The sequence below is a fragment of the Limulus polyphemus genome, unplaced genomic scaffold, assembly GCF_000517525.1.
Source record: "Limulus polyphemus unplaced genomic scaffold, Limulus_polyphemus-2.1.2 Scaffold1777, whole genome shotgun sequence".
NCBI classification, from domain to species: Eukaryota; Metazoa; Arthropoda; class Merostomata; order Xiphosura; family Limulidae; genus Limulus; species Limulus polyphemus.
Genome location: NW_013667387.1, coordinates 75,389 through 88,149, shown reverse-complemented (window position 1 = coordinate 88,149; position 12,761 = coordinate 75,389). Strand labels below are relative to the sequence as shown.

Sequence of the window (12,761 nt, the reverse complement as noted above, 5' to 3'; positions counted from 1 at the left end):
TATTTGATCTACAGATGAATGATGGAATAGTGTAATTTACTTCTGTACGTCAATTCGGTCTCACTGTATTTCAGTGGGCGCTTTTAAAAGTTAAAACTGCAAGCGTAATACCCCACAAATAATGTAACACTGTGTCGTATTTACTTAACTTAGGGCAGTTGCACTATATCCTAGGGGAGGGCATAATTATTAATTAATAGGCATTATAGGCCAGAGGAAATTTTGCACCCCTTCACACCTGCACCCTGGGGTGACTGCCCCCTCTTGCTACGCCACTGGTTCTTTTAGTTTGGACTAGTTATTTGATGACACAGCCAAGTCTGCTAAAGCTTGTAAATCTGCTTTCCTACCAAATGTGTTTATTTTCTACCACAAATTTGTATTGTATTTTAGAGAAAAATACTAACCCTCTTGTTAAGAGCAGGTCAAAGTGCACATATCACGTCTTTTTACATTCAAAGTTTAAATAAACTACTTTATTATCGTAGTATATGGATAAACTTGGCATCAAAATGTAGTTATATAAGTTTTAAGTTCTTAATTTCATCAGGAAATGTTTTTTAAATTCCTCAATTTCCTCTAAAATGAGAATTGTGACATTTGCCCTCTAGGTTTTCTCTCTTTAATTTATTTACCAACCTTCTCAGAAGTGCATAATTTAATGTTAATTACTTACTATAATATAGTTATTACTCGGGAAAGTATAATTTTTATAGCCTTCAATCTTATTTGTTTACAGAGCCATAAATCAGACAATCAATCCCTTCTCTATCACAAATTGCCAATAGTTCTCTCTGATGCATAATACTATATTATTTGTAACCAATAGAAAGCCAAATTATTAATGTATTGTATTATGTATTATATTACATTGTTTTCTATACAGAGAATTGTCTATTTCACTTCCAGTTTAAACTTTATTCTCCTAGAAAACACATGAACAAGCTTAACTGAATTGGTTCTTATAGCATAGTTAGAAAGCCAGAAAAGTTATGATAGTTATAGTACATTGTTTGCTTTTTATGTATTATGATTCTGTGTTTTTAGTTCATTATTTAATTTAAAAAACAACAAATACTTAGTGTAGTAGTACCATTGGTAAAAAAAAATGTAGGGTCATGTTTCGTCAACAATCGACAGCAAAAACAAAAAAAGACCCATGTAAGTACTGTGATTCATGTTTTTCATGTGTGTTCTTTGTTTACTATAATATAAGTAACTAAAATGTAGATATTAGAAAATATAAACATATTAGGTTAAATTAGGTAAGATAAAGAAAAAAAGGATAACAAATAATTTTCTCAAGGTATACTTGCAAGTAGCTTGTGCATTATGTAATTCAATAGGGCAGTGTGAGTTACCTATTTGTCAAGTGATTTACAACTTGTGTGAAAGGATTATTTGTTGGACTGGGTTCAAAGGGCAATATATCAATAACAGTTAAGTAGAAGGAGATGTATACTGTTACAAGCTTTAAGCTACATGTGATAAACAAATGTACTTTCCTGTTACAATTTGAAGTCATTCTAGAAAGAAAAAAGGATGATTTAGATTTATTTTCTATTTTTCTATGGTGGTTACAATGTCATTCAAATTGACTGACCCTAGATAGAGTTAGAGTAGAGAAGATAATAGATAAAATATAAATTTTTACTAGAAAATAACGTTTGAAATTTATTTAGGAGGTTTTGGAGATTACTCAAATTAAATTTAACAATTTTCAGATGAAGAAAAGTATTTTTAATCTGAACATGAAAATCACCTTGTACTTAGAGCAGTCAACACTTTGACTCCATATATTCATAGAGAAATTATTAGTAAAAGTACTACATTAAAAATTTGTATTTTTAGTCTGCAAAAGACTTATATTTTATAATGTTTACCAAAAGTTTGTGAAATTTTTGAAGATACACAAACCATGTTAGAAGTTATAGTATGGAAACTCTTAAAGGTCATCTTGGGTTCACAAACTTGACCAAGCCTGTAGCGAGAGAGAGTTAATCTTATGATGATAGAAATCCAAGTAAAATTATTCTTTAATGTCCTTTAAAACAGTTTAACCCTATCACAATGGGCTTGTATATTTTACATGACCTTGTAACCACTTTGTAACCATGGTAATATACATAGTATAACTCTGAAAGTACTTATTGTTTCTTTATGAAATTTGGCAAGCTTTCAGAAAACTTTAAGTCTTCTGCAAACAAAAAATCAGAATTTTTAATTAACTATTATTACTGAAACTTTCTGTTTAATTATATGGTGTCAGAGTGTTGACTGCTTCAATTACAAAGTGATTTTCATATTAAGATTAAGAATACTTTTTTTTATCTGAAAATTTTCAAATTTTTATTTCATAAACCCTAAAATCTCCTAAGTAAATATCAAATGTTTTGGTTGTTTTTTGGGGTTTTTTCGGAAAAACTTTATATCTTATCTTTATTTTCTCTACCCTAACTCTATACAAGGTTGGTCAAATTTACAGACCTCGTAACCACCCCAAACAAATTTGAAATATATCTAAATTGCCTTTTTTTTCTTTTGAGAATGACTTCAAATTGTAACATCAAGCTTGATTTGTTTATCTTAAATAGCTTAAATATTGTAACAATTTTATTGTTTTATTGCACTTTGAACTGCTTTGAAATTACTTGGCAAATGTGCAGCTCACATCACCCTATCAGATTACATAACACGCAGGCTGGTCGCTAGTATACCTTGTGAAAATTTTTATTATTATTATTAATATTTATTTTACCTAATCTAACACTCTCTAATCTAAAATGTTTTTAATTTTTACATTTTAGTTACTTTTATAATAATTAATAAAGAATACAAATAATAAACAAGAAATAAAGTACTTACCTGAGTCGTCTTCTTTTTGCTGTTGACCATCGATGACACTTAACCCATCTTTTTTTATACTAATGATACAACTTGAATAAATAGTTTAATTAAATAATGCTCCAAAGAACACAGGATAATAATATGAAAAAAGGGGAATACACCCCTTAATTATCACAATTATTTGGCTTTCTAACCATGCAACAAGAGTTGTTAGAAATTCAGCTAAGCTCATCAATATCTTTCTTGTGGGAATCAAGCTTGAACTGGAACTGAACTGACATTTATCTGTGCAGAAAAGAATGTAATATAATACTTTATTTGATAGATTTAAACTTTGGCTTTCTGTTGGTTATAAATAATATAATATTAAGTCTCAGAGATAACTATTGGCAATTTGTGAAAGAGAGGATGTGACAGGTGGGCATGGCAAGAGGGCTCATTTTCTACCTTATGGCTTTGAAACCAAATTAGATTGAAGGCCATAAGAGTTATGTTTTACCTGAGAAATAACAATATTGTAGTGAGTAATTTATGTTGAATTTCAAAGTTCTCGGAGGGATGGTAAATGAATTACAGAAGAGGGAAGACATAAATAACAAATGTCACAGTTCTCATACTAGGGGAGATTGAAGTTTTTTAAAAATTATTTCCTTATAAAATTAAGAGCTTAAAACTTAAATAATGTAAAATTTGATTTATTAACTACATTTTGATGCCAAGTTTATTCATATATAATGATAATAAAGTTGTTTAATTAATTTTTGAATGTAATTCTGTGAGAGGTTTACCTATTGTAAAAGGGTTAACAAGAAGCAACTAAAATATTTTGATCTACAAGGCCATTTGATATTAGAAAACCAAAAAATGAAGAAGTGACATAGGTATCATATAGAGATGTCCTTAAGTGCCTCCGAACAGTAAAGAGTATTGGTAGTATGACAAAATGAAAATTTTTTAATGTATTTTTTCTTCATGTCTTTTAAATTCATCTGGCAATGACTTTCTAAAATGCAATAATTATTGTTGTCCATTCATTATCACTTGGACTAGTATTGTGATATATTCTTCAAAAAGTATTGGAAGTAAGGCATTGCACAATGACACTTTATGAAGTGTTAATATGCTATCGGATTTCAAAACAGTTTACATTCATATGCAGTAATGTTGAGTTGATGTCAGTAACCCCACTATTTGGAGTAAAGAAGTAGAACCAGGAACCTGATGATGACAAAACCTTGTTGAAACGTTGCATGTTACTTCATTAATCTTATAGTAAAGTCTTCTTTGTAACCCATTTGAGCCATTATACTCAACTTAAACATAAACAGTTATGAAGGAGAAATAAGATTCTGTAGCAAGGTTTTTTTTCATTCCAAAGCATGGAGTTTCAAGAAATTATAGATAATTCTGGTTTTGCTCAAACTTTCATATGGTTTTTTTTTATGCCCTGATTTTCCTCTTTCCCCTTTATTATTCTTTTTGTTACTAAAAGTCAGAATTATGATAACTGTGATATACTTTTAAATTTGTGACTGTATAAAACTCATTAGTTGTAAGATTGCTTGTTTGATGTAGTGTGATATATTTTGAAGTTTAAATATGTATGTAGTAAAATATTGTAAGTCTTTTTATAATACAGACATATAGGACTCTGTATTATCAATCTGTTTGCTAGAAACTAACTTGTTATAGAAGAAAACTATATAGTTAATTGGAATAATACTATAATAATAATGAGATATGAACCCACACAAGAAAAAACAATAAAAGAAGCCTTTTAATATACTCAGCCAGGTTAGCATAGAAGTGAACAACACTTAGATGTCTCTCTTGAAAGCATTGAAATAAGCTTAATAGTTAGTCTGAATAGGGGAGATCCCAGGATTAATTCTTGGCTACTATGAACACAGAAATAGTCCTCAGAAATTCCCTAAAGATGGCAGCAGATTAGTAGCTATAATATAGGGTAGTAACTAGTTAGTAATTAGCATCTTGTAACTTAAATCGAAATTAGTAAGTAATTCATAATTATACTTAAATGATTGTATAAGCTACTAACTTGTATAAAGTTTCAGTTTAAAGCTTGGATTTTTTAAAAAGTTTGGCAGTAGCTCAGCTAGCTATTAACTAGTCTGCAGCAGTTTATGTACTATGTAGTGCTATTTCTTTAAAAAAAAAAAAGAAAACCTTTTACTCTACACAGAAGAATTTTTGGAGAGTTCAATTGCCTTACTTTCTTTTAACAGCAAAATGCAAGTTAATAAAACATAGTAAAGAGAAAAAAAAAATTATTTGTTATAAATGTAGTTTTGGAAAATTTGTACTGTTTTAGAAGGGTAACACAAACTTTAGAATATTTATTATAAAGCTCTAAAACAATATTATAAACATGAAAATTGAAATGAAGGAAATTACCAGATCATTGTAAAGATTTAAATAGGTGAGTTCAACAAAGTTTTGGTGCAAAAACTGAAAATTAATTAGGTCAAAATAACATTTAGATCAATTAATTGAATGTAGTTTTAGATTGCTGACATAAAGTTTGGATAATTTTGATGATCATATCAGTAAAAAAAAATAGGTTAATGAATTGAACATAGGTTTTGATAAAGGTTTTTTCTGAACAAAAAACTGAAAACCAAGGTGTCTGGCACAGAAAATGTTTTTAAGTTTGATAAAATGTCATAGTCTTGGAGATGAACCATAATTCAATACAAGATGTGCTAAGAGTTGTACAGTTAACAATTTCTGTGAGCTAAAATATTTTTCTTCACTGAACATTATTATTATAAGTATAAATTTGTATTAATATGTAACTTGTATGTCAAGGTCTTAATATGAATGAGACCAATAGAAAAATAGTGAATCACTCCTAAAAGAAATGCTCGTGTTTTTTTGTTTTTTTATAAATTTAGTTTTGTTATTTTATAACTTTTGTTTTGTATCTTTTGGACATGTCAGGTCACTGTCTCTTCTGGGAGTTATTTTATGCCTGGTGGTAATGTTTTTGAGTAGCTGGTATTATGCCCTTGTTGCTATGGCAATAGCAGGCTGCATCTACAAGTACATAGAGTATCGAGGGTAGGTTTTTTTCCTATAGTGTAGAGTTTTTGTGTGGTAACTGTTTTATCATCTGTTTTCAATGTTAGTTTTTGTTAATATAAACTTGTAATTTAATCGGTGGGATGCTTGTTTTTCATTGTAGTTCATATTATTGAAATGTTTTCCTAATTTCAGTTTTCTTATTTTTAAAGTGTTTGAAATAAAGGTATGATTTTGTCTTTGATCTTGTTTAGAGCTGACTAAATAATAATCAAGCTATTATGTATAGAGATATATTTGTAAGAATTTATATGGCAAACCCTGATATCTTAACATATCTGGAATACTCATGTTTCATAAAAACATTTTCTTTGTGTGACTTATTAGAGCTGAGAAAGAATGGGGAGATGGTATCCGTGGCTTGGCATTATCAGCAGCACGTTATAGCTTGTTGAGGCTTGAAGAAGGCCCACCTCATACAAAGAACTGGCGTCCTCAACTTTTAGTACTCTGTAAACTTAATGAAGACTTAACACCAAAATACAGAAAACTGTTTACATTTGCTTCTCAGTTAAAAGCTGGTAAGTATATTTAAACTGGGAAATATATTTGTTAGAAAAATTAACATTTCTTAATTCAAACTTGGTGAAAACTACTGTATCTAATGCAGTATCTTTAGTTAAAACCTAATGAGACATTCCTTAGCTTTTACATCTAAGGCAATAGCTACTTACTGAAATCTAGATACTGTTGTAAACTATATTTCAATGTTGTAATTAATTTGTTGGCTAGAGGGAGCTTCTGGTTGTAATGATTGCAAGACTGCAAAATATCTAGACACAAGGATACAGATATAAATACGAATAAGCTTTTAGTTAGAGTGCAGTCAGTAGAGTGAATAGTGAATGAATATTCAGTGAGAGTTATTGCATTTGTTCTGTTATTCAGTTACTTGGTGAGTTATGTTTATTTACAATTCAAAGGAATACAACGTTAAAATCTTACACAATAAATAGTTATTAAAAAACAGGGGCTTGCCATAAAAAGACTACATGTGTTTCAATGTCTTATGATACCATCTTCAGGATTAATGGTAAAAGCAAGATTGTGACTTATATAAAATTAACATGCTGATTACAATGAGATCATCTATTTTTGTGTGACACATGGTTTTTGTGAAATGGATCAAGTATCTTATAGTTGTGTATGGAAGCACATTCTTCTAATATAGTAATAAATTGACAAACAATAATTTATATCCACAATTAAGTAATTTCTTTTGGGGGGGGGGATGTACTACATGTTTTGACGGAACATTGGTCTATCTATTATTATCTTTCCTAAAACACTGGATTTTTAGGGCTCTTGAGAAATTAAACTATGTGATACAGAAATATTCAATTATTTTATTTAAACAAAATTGAAAGATTTATTTTATTCATAAAAACATATTTGATTGTAACTGTGACTAGAATTTCCTAGCCAATAATTTAATGTTTATAGCTTGCATCAGTGTCCAGCAATAATGAGCCAGCATATTTGAATTCCACTTGTCCTGGTAATGCTTTTCCATGACAACAATATTTTGGTGAAGCTTTTCACCATTTTCCTCACTAACATCATCAAAGTTGGGTGGGAAGAAATTAAGTGAGAATGGAGAAAGTGAATCTTCAATGACATGTTACATCCCATTATTTTGTAAGTTTGAGTTAGTTAATCAACTAGCAGTTTGTAGTTTGAAGCCCTCTTATTTCCCAGGATATTTTTGTTAACAGCTTTGAAGACATTCCATGCAGCATGTTCAGTTTCATTCAGGGCTTCATCAAAGTCACTATCATTCATCACTTCTCTGATTCTGGACCAACAAAAACTAGAGTTTGTACAGATTTTGGAAAAATATGGAAGCAATTTCCAGGGCTTGGAAAGTTTTAGAAAAACGAGAATTTATCCCAGATTTTGTAAAAGTGGTGGAGAATGAAAATTTTCTCCTGTCAGTATTATAAACCAGTGTTTTCCATTTGTTTATTTGATGATTACAATGTATAGTATCCAATAGCGCCAATCTTCCTAGCAAGCCCTTCATGTTTTCCCATACTGATGAGCATGCACATCATGAATAGCAACTTGAATTACTTCAGCAGGCCATCAACGTCTGAGCCTCACCATTCAAGCAATTATGTAATTGCGATTCATCCATATTTTTTTTTCCATTATTATTTTTTGTTCTGTGGTATTGACTTGAATGTGTACTTGCATAAAAAATACTGGGTAAGCGGATATTTAACAATCCATAGTTTCTAAAGGACGAGTACAAGGAATGTCTCATTATAGGTGCACCTTGCTAAGAAGCTTGTTGTAATGTGTGCCATAAGAAGTTTGATGTTGGCAATATGGGTGAGCCCACGGTGATAAGCCACATGTAGGGAAAAAATCACAAGGCTAATGTTCATACATTGCACTCATTACTAGCAGCCATGCCAACCATAAGCAGTTTGATATCATCTGAATCAAGGCTGATGCCAAATAGAACATTGACAGTTAGGCCTACTGTTGCAACAAATCAACACGACACAGTAGTCCAGCAAGAAAGTGAATAATATTCCTGAGTTAAACTTAATATTAAAGAGAATAAGCCAAATTTCATTGACTTAAATGCACAATACAATTTAATATAGTTGCATTATTTTGCAGTAAGCCTTTGGATGATTCATTTCTTTTCATGTAGGTGTTAGCATCTCATTATGCAATTTATTTATTAAGGGCAGACTGGATTCATATGTTTCAAAAGAAGGTGAGTAGAAAGTTAAAGTTTGGTGGGTCTTGAAGACCACAATTAGCCAGCACAGTTACAAAAGCTGTGAAAACATATATGAACTGTTTTAGTGAGTAATTTATGATATATTTCATACTTATTGGAGTGGTAAATGATGCCTGGGCAAATATGGTTAAAGTCTTGCTCAGTTGTGTCTTGATAATATTAACTAGTTTGAAGGAATTGGATATTTTTGAGGGAATTTTACAATTGTTTCAGTATTTTTTATGTTCAAGAGTTAAGAAACAAGCTACAGAGGTTTAAGTATTCTGAGTGTGATAGACATACATGAAGAAATGGCGTAAGTAAGGACTCCTGTATTACGAAATTAGGTCAAGAACTAGGCGAAGCCCAATTAACCGGTTAGTTAGTATTGAGAATCATGAGTAAAGAATTATAAAAAATGAAGCTACAGCAAGGATGCTGGAAAAAATGCTAGTCATGAGTTTGACAGTGATAAGTTACTTATGCCAAGTTAGTAGCACTGTAAAGGCTATTAAAAAGTTTATGATAGCATCTCAAATTGGTGCTTTGATGTGAGATCTGTTATTCAGACCAGTGTAGTAGTACAAGTAAAAAAGGCAACTGGAGCACTCACCATCAAAGTAACCAATTACTTTAGAGTTTTGGTTCTTGTTTTGGAAAAGCCCAATGAGTTTCAGAAATTAGCCAATAAAGTATCAGGACTACTTGCGGGTAGTTAGGAATACTATTTGGAAAGTCAAAAGAATGCAAAGAAAACATGGTTTAAAAACTTGTGTCTGGAGCTAAAAATCAGAGATCTCCAGGAAGAATTGAGGTTCCCTCTAGAACTGATGTTAGTCCAGAATTTGTTAAAAACCATGAACTGAAGGTAGCCAGTTGCAGCACCTTACCAGGCCAACTCTGTTGTAAGTAATAAATTGTTTTCTCTCCTAGTCAATTAATGTAATATTGAATAAAAACTATAACAGAAGAATGTGAGAAGATAAAATAACAAAAGTATTTTATATGTGAATTACAAATAGCGATGTTGTTTAACTTGGAAGTGGACTATTAAGAAGTATTATATGATTACAAGTTTTATATGTATTTCATGTTAGAAAAACTGGAATAAATTTGATGTATTGTGTTATATATCAGTCTCAGGATCAGCGACTTGTGAGCTCCACTTGCCACTGCAATCCTCAACTAAATAAAATTGGTGTAATCAGTAGTATAATCAAAACTCCAATGACTAGCCCTAAGGGCACTGTCCATTAAAAGTTTACTTTTTCTGGTTTAAAGGTATAACAAACAATAAAATCAGTTTTTATTTTTCATAGCCATTTTCATGAAATTTTATTACTCGATATACCAAATGTAAAAACTTAATTGTGTGTAAACATGTCAAGCCATTGGAATAACACTTATGTTGGAGAATTAATGTTTACTATAATTTTGAATTAATTATGTTCTTCAAAATTTTGGAAGCTTAAAAGTCTGTTGTACACACAAAAAATTGGATTTTTAATAAAGTATTTTTATTAAAAATTTGTCTGTGAGTTTACAAGTTCAGAGTGAAAGGTGATATTTATGTAAGAATAAATACACTTATTTTCATCTTAACGTTTTAATATTTCATTTCCATGTCTAGAACCTCCTAAATAAATATGAAAAGTTTCTTCAGCAAAATACCCTAACATTAACCATGGAGAAATCTGCAATGTAGGGTATGATGAAAAGTTGGAAAATACAAAATAAATAATGGCTTCATATTGTAACAGATGATTACATACTATATATCTTTTACAACCAAAGCTAATGGACTTTTCAAATCTGAGATAATTTAGCTCATTGCTTTACAGCTGTGCATCGACAATTTCAGACTATACCTTTACAACTGGACAGCTTTGTGTAAGCAAGCAATTGAATTATATGCATACAACAGTCAAACTGCTATCACGCTTTGCAATGTGTCTTTGCTATGATAGACTATTACAAGAAATTTTTTTCATTTACGTTTTGTTATTTAACCTAATAAGTTTCTAAGTCTTATATTAGTTACTTTTATGACAATATATATATAGAATGTACATAAAAAAACAAGATACATAGTAATTACAACTAGACTCTTTACTGGTAAATGAAGCACCATGTGCCTGCTTTTTTGCAAAAATGTTGGTGGTTCATATTATTAATTTTTATTTCAAGCATGCAACTCAGAACACAAAATATCATCACTTACAAAAAATAGAATGTCCTAAAACTACTGTAATTTAACTAGCTTTTTAACCAAGTAATAATTAATTTAAACTTCCGTTAGTTGGACAAGTGGAACATCATAAAGGCAAATAAGGAAACTGAGATTAAATATTTTTAATCCTAGCACATGAATGAACTAGCCTCATAATAAATTTAGTAGAGCAGAATCTTCTCTTTCTATTGGTTATAAATAATGCAATAGGAAATGTCAGAATACATTTTTATAAAAGACAAGATGAGATAAAAGAGATGTGGCATGTGGGTCCAACTTTTTGTTTATATCTCAAGAAAATAAGAACTTGGAGGTTATAAATTTACATTATGGCTTAGCAGTATCTAGCATAAGCTATATTTGGTGGCAAATTAAAGATCATATAGGAGTTGAAAGAAAATTTAATATGGGCAGTTTGGATCATATGATGCAGAAAGGTGAAGCTTCAGAATTTATTTAAATATTTCCTTTTAAGATTAAGAAATTAAAACTTGAATATTAATAATGTCAGATTTATTTGCATACATTGATAATAAGGTTGTTCAATTAAGTTTTATAACTAAAATGGTTGTGACATGCATTTTAATCCACCTGTGCTCATAGGGTTAACTTTTAAGGAAATTTTACTTGTATGGGATGAAGATTTAAATCTTCTAAAGAAAGTTGAGTCCGAGAGAACATGTCAAGTGTTGAAACTTGTTTACATGTTACCTAGTTGTTCTTTACTAATGGTTCTTAACTTTATTTTAGACTACTTTACACACTATTGTGTATTTATCTACTATTAAAATGATATGCAATGTACATTATTCTGTGTGCTACTGTAACAAGATATATAACATGATATGAGATGCTTGTTACTCTGTTTGCTGTTCTGTGAAGTTCACATTTCCAAATTCATTTGTTTCATGTAGTAAATGTAAACAGATTTGTGCATTAGTTTATTGAGCTGAAAGTAGGACACATTTTCAGAAACTGTAATTCATGCTTAACCCTATCACCCCAGGTACCCTTTACTGCACATGATAAAAGGTTTTGGTGTCTTACATTCAAAATTTTATTATACTACCTTTCGTTTATTAGAATAGCATAAAATCTTAGCTAACAATCCATATTTTAATAGTATACAAGTTTTAAGTTTTTAATTCTACAAGTGAATATTTAAAAAAATCCTGAATTTCCACTAGTATGATCCATGTGACACATTTTGTCTTAGCATGTCATCATCCCTATTTTATCCACCACCTCTCGAAAATGTATGAAATTAAACTTAAAATACTCTCTATAAAATCGTTATTGCTCAAACAAACCATAATTTTATAGCCTTCAATTCTGTTTGGTTACAGAGCTATCAAATAGAAAATCAAACCCCTCCTGCCACACCCACTTGTTACATCCTCACTTTAACAATTTGTTGTTAGTTCTCTCTTGCATTCCATTATATATTACCTATAACCAATAGAAAGTTAAGGTTTTCATCTGTCAAATGACGTATTGAATTCTGAAAAGAATATCATCAATTTAACTCACAGTACAAGATTCGTTCCCATGGGAAAGTTAACAACTAACTTGGATGAATTTGTAACAAAAATTTAATAATTTAAAAATTAATTAAATTTAAATAACGTTTAATTGTAAATAGATGTGTAATGTTACAAACTTGGAGCTACTTAGGAAAACGAATGTAGTTTCATGTTACAATTTGAAGTCATTCTAAAAAGAAAAAAGTTAATTTAGGTTTATTTCAATTTTTTTTTGTGGTTACAAGGTCAGTCGATCTGACTGATCACATTTTGAGATAGGGTAGAGAAAATAACAGATAACTATAAAGTTTTACTGAAAAAA

General features: G+C 30.1%; 1 protein-coding gene across 3 annotated transcripts in view; it reads left to right on the top strand.

Moving 5' to 3' along the window:
* LOC106464908 (solute carrier family 12 member 6-like) overlaps positions 1-12,761 on the top strand; it is a 216,691-nt gene that overhangs the window by 142,755 nt on the left and 61,175 nt on the right. For all 3 annotated transcript variants that reach the window (XR_002611853.1, XM_013925080.2, XM_022392719.1), the window contains 2 exons: positions 5,809-5,928; positions 6,277-6,470. Coding sequence is in view for 2 of the 3 variants with exons in the window: in XM_013925080.2 (XP_013780534.1) it covers positions 5,809-5,928; positions 6,277-6,470 (314 nt within the window). In the remaining variant the exon portion in view is untranslated. The remainder of the gene's footprint in view (positions 1-5,808; positions 5,929-6,276; positions 6,471-12,761) is intronic.